At 39.3% G+C, this 10,227-nt stretch overlaps 1 protein-coding gene and 1 pseudogene across 3 annotated transcripts in view; both read left to right on the top strand.

The window, feature by feature from the left end:
- The window catches only part of LDB3 (LIM domain binding 3), a 126,537-nt gene that overhangs the window by 75,238 nt on the left and 41,072 nt on the right, over window positions 1–10,227 (top strand). For all 3 annotated transcript variants that reach the window (XM_006894474.1, XM_006894472.1, XM_006894473.1), the window contains exon 12: window positions 3,832–3,947. In XM_006894474.1, coding sequence (XP_006894536.1) covers window positions 3,832–3,947 — 116 coding nt within the window. The remainder of the gene's footprint in view (window positions 1–3,831; window positions 3,948–10,227) is intronic.
- On the top strand, window positions 5,262–5,717 carry LOC102862185 (annotated as a pseudogene).

The following is a 10,227-nucleotide window of genomic DNA, read 5'->3' on the forward strand; positions in this document are numbered from 1 at the left end:
TGCATCAGAGAGTTGGACAGTGACTAGGGATGATAGAAAGAGAATTGATGCATTTGAGTTGTGGTGCTGGAGAAGAGTGTTGAATATACCATGGACTGCTAGGAGAACAAACAGGTTTGCCTGGATAAGGAGAAGCTGGAATGCTCCTTGGAGTCAAGGATTCTGGAGCTTCGTCTGACATACTTTGGGCATGTTGCAAGGAGGGACTGGTCCTTGGGGAGGGAAATCATGTTTGGCAGAGTGGAGGGGAAGCGCAGGAGAGGAAGACCTTTGATGAGATGGATCAATTCTGTGACTGGATGGTGAGAATAAGTGTGTTTGAGATGGCTAGGTTGACACAGGATAGAACAGCATTTAGGGCTCCTATACATAGGAGCGCTATGAATTGCAGGTGACTCGATGGTACATAACAACAACAACAAACAACATTAGAGTATTATGAAAAAATATATTCAAACAAATAAGAAAACCTAGAGGAAATGGACAAATATTTAGAAATGCACAACCTACCTAAACTGACAACAACCGAAATTGAAAACCTAAACAGACCCATTACAAAAAAAGAAATTGAAAAGGTAATAAAACAACTTCCAGCCTAAAAAAGCCCTGGACTAGATGGTTTTAAAAGTAAATTTTATCAAACATTCAGAGAAGAACTGTCACCAATTCTATATAAACTATTTCAGGAAATAGAAAAAGATGGAATTCTTTCAGATTCATTCTGTGACGCAAACATATCCTTGATACGAAAGCCAGGAAAGGACATCACCGAAATAGAAAACTGTAGGCCAATATCTCTTATGAAAATAGATGCAAAAATCCTGAATAAAATACTGGTTAATAGAATCCAACATTACATCAAAGAAATAATTCACCATGACCAAGTGGGATTCATAACAGGTATGCAAAGATGGCTCAACATTAGAAAAACAATCAATGTAATTCATCATATTAACAAAGCAAAGAACAAGAGCTACATGATCCTATCAATTGATGCAGAAAAGGCCTTTGACAAAATCCAAAACCCTTTCTTGATTAAAACACTCAACAAAATAGAATTATAGGGGAATTTCTTCAACACAATAAAAAGTATATATGCAAACCCGAGAGCCAATATTGTTCTCAGTGGAGAGAAGTTAAAGGCATTCCCTTTAAGAACATGAACTAGGCAAGGATGCCCATAATGACCTCTCTTATTCAATATTGTATTGAAAGTCTTTATGATAGCAATAAGAGAAGAGAAGCATGTAAGAGGTATCCAAATTGCCAAAGATGAAGTAAAATTTTCTCTCTATGTAGATGATATGATAGTATACTTAAAAAACCCTAAAGACTCAGCAAGAAAACTACTGGACATTGTTGACCAGTTCAGCAAAGTGGCAGGATACAAGATCAACATACAAAAACAATTGGATTTCTCTACAGTGACAAAGAGAATACAGAACTGGAGCTATGAAAATTAATACCCTTCACAATAGCTAATCACAAGATTGAATACTTGAGAGTAAATGTAACCAGAACCACAAAGGATCTATTCGAATAAAATTACATAACATTATTACAAGAAACAAAAAGAGACCTTGAGAAGTGGAAGAATATCCCTTGCTCATGGATAGGTAGACTCAATATTGTGAAATTGACAATACTACCAAAGGCAATTTACATGTTCAAAGTAATCCCAATACAAATAGCAATTCCGTTCTTCAATGAGATGGAAAAGACAATCTCAAATTTCATTTGGAATGGTAAGAGGCCCCAAATAAGCAAAGCACTCCTTAAAAGAAAAACAAGGTAGGAGACATCTCACTGCCTGATTTAAAATCCTATTACACTGCCATGGTGGTCAAGACATTGTGGTACTGGTACAATGACAGACACATAGATTAAGGAAATAGAATTGAAAACCCCGGAATTCTGCCCCTTCTACCTATGGTCAAATCATTTTTGACAAGGAGATGAAATCAGTCAAGTGAGGAAACTACAGCCTTTTAACAAACGGTGCTGCCAAAAATGGAAAACTCTCTGCAGTAAACTCAAGCAAGATCCACACCTCACTCCATACAAAAAAACCAATTCAAGCAATTCAAGGTTGATTATGGACCTAGGACTAAAACCAAGGACTACAAATGTCATTAAAGAAAAGCTTGGAAGAACTCTGGATGTCCTAATCCACAACATAAACAGTCTTCCAAGCATCCTGGAAAATCTACAACCAGGAGAGGATAAAATAGAGCACATCCCAAAACTTCTCCAACAGGATAAAAAGGGAAGACACAGACTGGGGAAAAATATTTGGTAATGACATGTCAGACAAGGGACTTTTATCTAGAATTTATAAAGTACCCAAGCACCACAACAAGATAAAGGTATATAACCCAATTGAAACATGGGCACAGGATATGAGCAGACACTTCACCAAAGAAGACATTCAGATGGCCAACAAACCCATGAAGAAATGTTCAAAATCCCTAGTTCTAAAAGAGATGCAAGTAAAAACAGCTATGAGATATCATCTCACCCCAGCAAGAATAGCAAAATTTAACAGAATAGCAAACAACAAATGCTGGCGAGGTTGTGGAGAAACTGGAACCTTTATTCACTGTTGGTGGAAGTGTAAAATGGTGAAGCCACTATGGAAGGCAGTATTGCACTTTCTACAAAAGTTGCAAATAGAAATACCATTTGACCCAGCAATTCTACTACTTGGAATGTACTCCAAAGAAACTGTAACCACCACCCAAACAGGTTTATGCACACCCATGTTTATCCCAACTTTGTTCACAAAAGCAAAGAGTTGGAAACAACCTAAGTGCCCATCAACAAATGAATAGATAGAGAAGCTGTGGTATATTCACACAATGGAATACTACGCTGAATTGAAAAACAAGGAACTCATGAAATAGTATTCAAAATGGGTGACCCTGGAGAACATTATGCTGAGCGAAATATCTCAATCACAAAAGGACAAATACTGCATAGTGTCACTGTTGTAAAACAGGACTGACATGGGGGTTGGGGAGGAGACTGAGAAAGATGGGATAAATTATGTATACTTCATTGAAACAGATGAGAGAGAGAGAACTGTTTAAAAGGTATATATGATTAGGTATTATTCTCATGACATGAATCCTGAACGAAAGCTGCGTAGTGGAGTGGACTTGCAGGGAGGGATAGTATAGCAATGAAAACATTTTTCTTTTACTTTTCAAAGAGAAGAACGAACTGGAGGGGAGGGGTGGGCAGGAAGAAAAGTGCAACAATGAATGAATGGAAATCCAAAATATCTGTAAATTTCATTAAAATTAATAATAGTAATAAAAACTGGGGGAAAAAATTACTTCTCCAACACCACACCTCTAAAGCATCTATTCTTATTCCGTCATCCTTAGTCATTGTCCAGCTCTCTGAAGTATAACAAATAATTTACCATGGCCTGGGTTAGGCACACCTTAGTCTCTAGACTAACATCTTTGCTTTTCAGCATTCTGAAGAGGTCCATGACAGCCCATTTTCCCAATGCAATTGATTTTCTGACTGCTGGTATTATAAAATGTGGCAAAAACAGAGAAGAAGCCACCTTGCAGAAAGTTAATGGCAATCCCAAAGATTATTTGTAAATCAGGCAATCACAAACTGGTGACTAACCTTGAGGCTGCAGAATATCCATGGCAATTTTTGAAAGAAGAAAAACTCCATCATTCAACCAAATAGGTCTGTAAGAAGACAAATAGCCAGCAAGATTTGGGGTTGCCCTGGCACTGAGTAGATGAAGGAGGAGTCACTTCATCCTGCCTGCTGCTTGACTGGTTCTTACTCTTCCTTTCTTTTCAGACTACATCAATCTGTTCAGCACCAAGTGTCATGGCTGTGATTTCCCTGTGGAAGCTGGTGACAAGTTTATCGAAGCCCTGGGACACACTTGGCATGACACATGCTTCATCTGTGCAGTAAGTGTTTGAACTTGGGATTTTTACTTTCAAGAAGAGAGTTACAAGGACCAAGTGGGGCCCAGATGACTAACCTTTTTTTTTTAATATTCTTTTTAAAATCATATTTTTCATTATTTGTTATCATTGAAAACACCATGAGCAAAAATATACAGCAATTCAGAGTTCTGCATGTACAAATCAATCACATTTATTACATTTTTCAAGAAGGTAAATAGTTCTTACCTTTCTTTTCAGAGTTCTTCCCTTCCCCACTAACAAACACAATGCCCTGTCTGTTTCAAGTTGCTATTGTCAATTTGATCACAATTTGATAGTAAATAGTGCTCAAGGCAGACACTCTTTACATATCAGGCTAAATTAATATTTCATTTTTAAGCAGAATTCAGGGAATATTTTTAGCTTAGTGTTTAAGAATTATCTTAGGAAAACTCACTTGAGGGTCAGCTATGAGTTGATTAGGACATGATGGCACACAACAACAACAATAGCAACAGGACATAAGTTCAGGGCTCATTCAGCCTTCATAGCTTCAGAAAATCTGGATTCCATGAGAATTTTTATTTCTGTTCTGTATTTCCACCCTTTTGATCAGAAACTTTCTATAGAATTTTCAGCCAAAATGTTCAGTAATGAACCTTGGGTCCTATGACAAAGGTAGCTATCGTTATGTGGCAATTTAGCCACACATTCCATTTCCGGCTCCTAGTCTCCTGTCTTTCCTTTCTCTGTTGCTCCAAGCAAATAGAAACCAATTGTTGTGCACTTAGGTGGTTTTAAGATCGCAGGCACCACACAACAAACTCAGAGGTAAAATAGAAGCTCTAACTGTTTTAGTAGACCAATTAACTTGATTGTCCTGTGAAACCATGACCTCAACCTCCAACAGGGAACCCAATCCCATGAGGTGTGTGATTGTTTATAAGCAGCCTCAGCAGCTACTTTGTTCTTACTTTCCATTGTATACTGATTTTTTTTTTAAGCTGGAAAATGTCATAAACCCTTGTTTCCATCACGGTAAAACAAAATTTTGTTGGTAGTAAATATTTAAAAACCAATGAGACTTTGTTACTCTTAGTATCCTGGGCAATCCAGGATTCAAGGATTCAGGAAACAACAGTTAACCTCAATAGCAAAAGTCTCTGTACTTGGGAGCAATGAATGATACTGGGAGTTAAAAGAGGGGCAGCTGTCTTTCTGTAGTTATATTCTGACTTCATATTTGATGATTTGAGAATTTTCCTTAACATTTTCATTATGAAAATGAAATTGAGAGGTTTTTGATCCACCATCCTCAGTGGAAACACCGACAAGATGCAGATTTTCGTAAAAACCCTCCTGGGAAGACTATCACCCTCGAGGGTGAACCCTTGGACACAATCAAGGCCAAGATCCAGGATAAGGAAGAAGTCCCTCCTGATTAGCAAAGACTCATCTTTACTGGAAAGCAACTGGTCGATGGCAGACCTTGTCTGACTACAACATCCAAAAGGAGTCCACTCTTCATCTTGTACTGAGACTTCATGGTGGTGCTAAGAAAAGGAACAAGAATTCTTATACCACTCCCAAGAAAACAGGCGTAAGAGAAGGTGAAGCTGGCTGTTCTGAAACACTATGAGGTGGAGTAGAATGGCAAAATGAATCTCCTTGATTGGGAGGTGTCCTTCAGATGGATGTGGTGCTGGAGTTTTTATGGCCAGCCACTTATATTGATGTTACTGTGGTAAGTGTTGTCTGACCTACTGCTTCAACAAACCAGAGGACAAGTAATTACGAGTTAATAAAAGACATGAATTAAAAAAATAAATAAGATTGAGAGACTATTGACTGATCCTATAAAAAGCAGAGGTAAGATTTCCCTTGAAAGAACCATTAGGAAGAAAGGAAGTCACTTTTTAAAAAATTAATTTTCATTCAGTCTCTCATACAGTTCATTTTATAACAATTACAATTGTGTAATGATCTTATTTCCAATGTCCCATTGAGGTCTTGCTGTGCTCTCTTTTCCTCTCCTTTACCATCCATTCACTAATCAGTCTCTTCCCTGTCCTTCCCCTCTCGTACCCACCATTGCTTGTCAGTGGCAAACCTAAAGCACACCTGACCCAAACCATGGAATTTCCAGTTGTATCATATGCATGTGAAAGTTGGACAATAGATAAGGAAGACCACAAAAGAATTGATGCTTTGTAATTGTGGTGTTGGCAAAGAATACTGAATACTGGAATGACAAAAGAACCAACAAATCTGTCTTGGAGGAAGCACAGCCCAAGTGTTCCTTAGAAGCAGGCATGGCCCAGAGTTTCATTCTGTGTGCACAGGTTGCTATGAGCTGCAGCTGATTCAAATGGCACCTAACAATAACAGCGACATCCTTCTGCGATCCCTCTCCGTCCTCAAACTCGGCTGTTGTTATCGTAATCTGTCATTGTTCAGTGCCATCAATCTGATTCTGATTCATGCAATAGAACAAAACTTTACCTGATCTGCACCACCCTCCCAATAATAGATATATGTGAGTCTGCCGTGTAACCACACCTCTGTCTGTCACCCTGGGGTCTGTCTTCCTCTTGGCTGACACCCTGCTTTACCAAGCATAATGTCTTCTTCAGGGGTTGTTCCCTCCTGATAATCTGCTTAATAGAGAATATTGGCTGTACTACTTCCATGACAGACTTTCTTTTTTCATTTTTGCAATTTGTTGTATATTCAATATTCTTCACCAGTACATAATTCAATTATTCTATGGTTGTCTTTCATTATCTACCACTTTAGGCAATTGAAAGAATACAACAGGTTGGGCCAGATGCACCTTAGTCGTCAAATTAACATCTTTGTTTTTTAAGAGGTCTTTGACAACAGATTTGCCCATTGCAATACATGGTTTGGTTTCTGTACTGCTGGCCCATGAGCATTGATTGTTGACCAAGGTAAATGAAATCTTTGACAATTTCATAGTTTTTTCAGTTTATCATTATATCGCTTATTGATTCCATTGTGAAGTTTTTTTTTCTTTATATTAAGACACACAGAGCGCTCTGGTAGCCTAGTGGTAAGAAGCTGCACTGCAATCCAGAGGTATGTAGTTCAAATCCACCAGATGCTCTACTGGAGGAGAGACAATCTCCTATACCAGTCAGATCCAATTTGACAGTACACACACAAAAAATAATAAACTGGGGGGGGAAGACATAATATATATTGAAGACCAACAACAAAGTCAAAGTCATTGCCACAGAGTTAATACTGACTCATAGCTGACCCTCCATCAGGTTTCCAGAGCTGTAAACCACACAGGAGGAGATTACTAATCTTAATCCTTTGGAGCCACTGGTGTATCTGAACCATTACCATGGTTTAGCTTTTGGGTTAATACCACAACTTATTACACCTGGGTCACCAAGGCTCTCTACTGAAGGCCATAGTTGTGTGTCCTTTTCCATTAATTCTTCCCTGTATAGGCCCTTTTTCCCTCCCTCCTGTTTTCTACTCTGATAAAATATATGTAACATAAATTTTACTATTTTCAAGTGTATAACATGAAGGCGTTTCTCTATAATTACGTGAAGAGATTGAGATTGCTAACAGCTTTATTTTGTTTGGCTCCACAATCAACACCCTTTGGTAGCAGCAACCAGGACATTAAAAGACTAATTGCTCTGGGAAAGTCTGCTGTCAGAGACCTCTCCAAAATACTGAAAAACAACTATGTCAATCTGGAGACTAAGGTGCACCTGATCCAGACCATGATCTTTGCAATAACCTGCTATGCGTCAGAGAGCTAGACAAGGACTAGAGATGATAGGAGAATGGATGCCTTTGAGCTGTGGTGCAGGAGAAGAGTATTGAATATACCATGGACTGCTAGGAGAACAAACAAGTTCAACCTAGAAAGGGTGAGAGCAGGCTGCTCCTCGGAGGCAAGGATTCTGAAGCTTCATCTGATATACTTTGGACATATTGCAGGGTGGGACATCATGCTTGGGAGGGTGGAGGGACAGTGCAAGAGAGGAAGACCCTCAATGAGATGGATTGATTCTGTGACTGGAGTAATGGGGGCAGGTATGTCAGAGACAATAAAATTGGCACAGGATAGAACAGGGTTTAGGGCTGTTGTACATAAGGTTGCTATGACTCACAGGTGAGTCAATGGCACATAACAACAACAACAACAACAACAACAACTTTTTTCTTGGTCTATTACACTTCTACATAGAAAATTCTCCAGAGTTGTGTTTCTAGACTATGGGTTAGGCACATCGCTATGGTGTGACTGTTATGTATATACACCCCTACCTGCAGAAGATACAGTCTCCCTCCCCAGCAGTGCACAGAACTCTCTTTTAGCATTAGGAGTTTTTGATAGTGATAGTAAAAAGTAATATAGTTAAAAAAGAAATAATGAATGACTAAATAAATAGAAAAATAGTAAATAATTTGCTAGATTAATAGATATCTGGCCAGAGTTCTCTTTAGGAGCAAGGATGATGAGACGTTGTCTCGCATACTTTGGGCATGTTATAAGGAGAGGCAAGCTCTTGGGAAAAGACATCAGGTTGGGAACAGTGAGGCTCAGTGAAGGAAAGGGAAACCCTCAACAAAATGAGTTGACACAGTGACCACAACAAAGGGCCTAAGTGCAGGACAGACTTTGAGGACGGCAGAGTCCATCACAAAATGCCAGTTTCCTTCTGTGGACGTGGCTCAGTGTGGTTTGGAGCCCACTCCCATGGCACTTAACGACAAAACCAAAGTCAGTCTACCTCAAGGCACTAAGGCACAAGTGGCAACAAGTGGCAGGACCCACATGGCCCATGCAGTCACAGACTTGAAGTCAGTGTTTAAGGAAATTGCTGACCAGCCTGACCTACCAGCCAAGTTATGCATCTCACTTGTGCTGGTATGGCCTCCAACATCCTGTCAGGGCCACAGCTGCCACTCACCCAGAAAAATGAAGTGATGATGGGCCACTGACTACCCATTCACTCTCCACCCCTCACCCCAGACACCACTGTTGGACTGCAGCTCTAGGGGGAACAAGGGAAGGAGGAAGAGAAAGATGAGGACATAAACTACATCCAACTGAGTGACAGATCTAAATACTAATAAGCTTCTATGATCTTTGGAAGACCAGAGATTTTCTTTCCTGTTGAAAAGGCAATGTCTCACTTACAAACAGGAGAGAATAAAATAAATGAAGGGGACCATCTAAGAATCAAATCCCTATGCACATCCAAAACTTCTCCAACAGTGTAATAAAGAGAGCCACAGACTGAGGGAAAAATATTTGGTAATGACATGTCTGATAAAGGACTTAAGTCTAGAATTTATAGAATACTCCAGCACCACAAGAAGATAAAGGTAAACAATCCAGTCACAAAATGGGAACAGAATATGAACAGACACTTCACAAAAGAAGACGTTCAGGTGGCAAACAAACTTATGAAGAAATGTTCAAAGTCCTAGCTCTAAGAGTGATGCAAATAAAAACAATTATGAGATAGCATCTCAGCCCAGGAAGAACAGCAAAATTCAGCAGAGCAGCCAACAAAAAATGCTGGTGGGGTTATCGAGAAACCAAAACCCTTGTTCACTGTTAGTGGGAGTGTAAAATGGTGCAATCACTCTGAAAGACAGTATGGAGCTTTCTCAAAAAGATGGAAATAGAAATATCATTTGACACAGCAATTGCCACTACTGGGAATATACACTAAAAAAAAATCAGAACTGCCACCCAAACAGATAGATATATGGCAAACCTATGGTGTGTTTCAGTGCTCAGGCCTTCATAGGGTTGCTATGAGTTGTCTACGACTCGACAGCACCTAACAATAACAATGGTGTGTTTGGGGGTTTTGTTTTGCTTTATAATTTCTTGCCCCCCTTCTTTATTAATTTTAATGAAAGTTTACAGAGACTTAAGGTTTCCATTCATTCATTGTTACACTTTACTCCCTGACCATCCCCTTTCCCCAATTTGCTCTTCTCTTTGAAAAATAAAATAAAAATTCTTTCATTGTTATACAATCCCTCCTCCTAAGTCCAATCCACTGTGCAGCCTTCATTCTGAACTCCTGTCATGATAATAATACCTAATGATTTATCCCTTTTAAATAGTTCTCTCCCTCATCTGTTTCAATGTTGTTGTTGTTGTTATGTGCCGTCGAGTCGTTTCCGACTCATAGTGACCCTATGCACAACAGCCCTAAACCCTGCTCTATCCTGCGCCAACCGCACCGCCTCTGACACACCCATCCCGATTACTCCAGTCACTGAATCA

Source organism: Elephantulus edwardii, unplaced genomic scaffold, assembly GCF_000299155.1.
Source record: "Elephantulus edwardii isolate Elephantulus edwardi_28Jun2011 unplaced genomic scaffold, EleEdw1.0 scaffold00144, whole genome shotgun sequence".
NCBI classification, from domain to species: domain Eukaryota; kingdom Metazoa; phylum Chordata; class Mammalia; order Macroscelidea; family Macroscelididae; genus Elephantulus; species Elephantulus edwardii.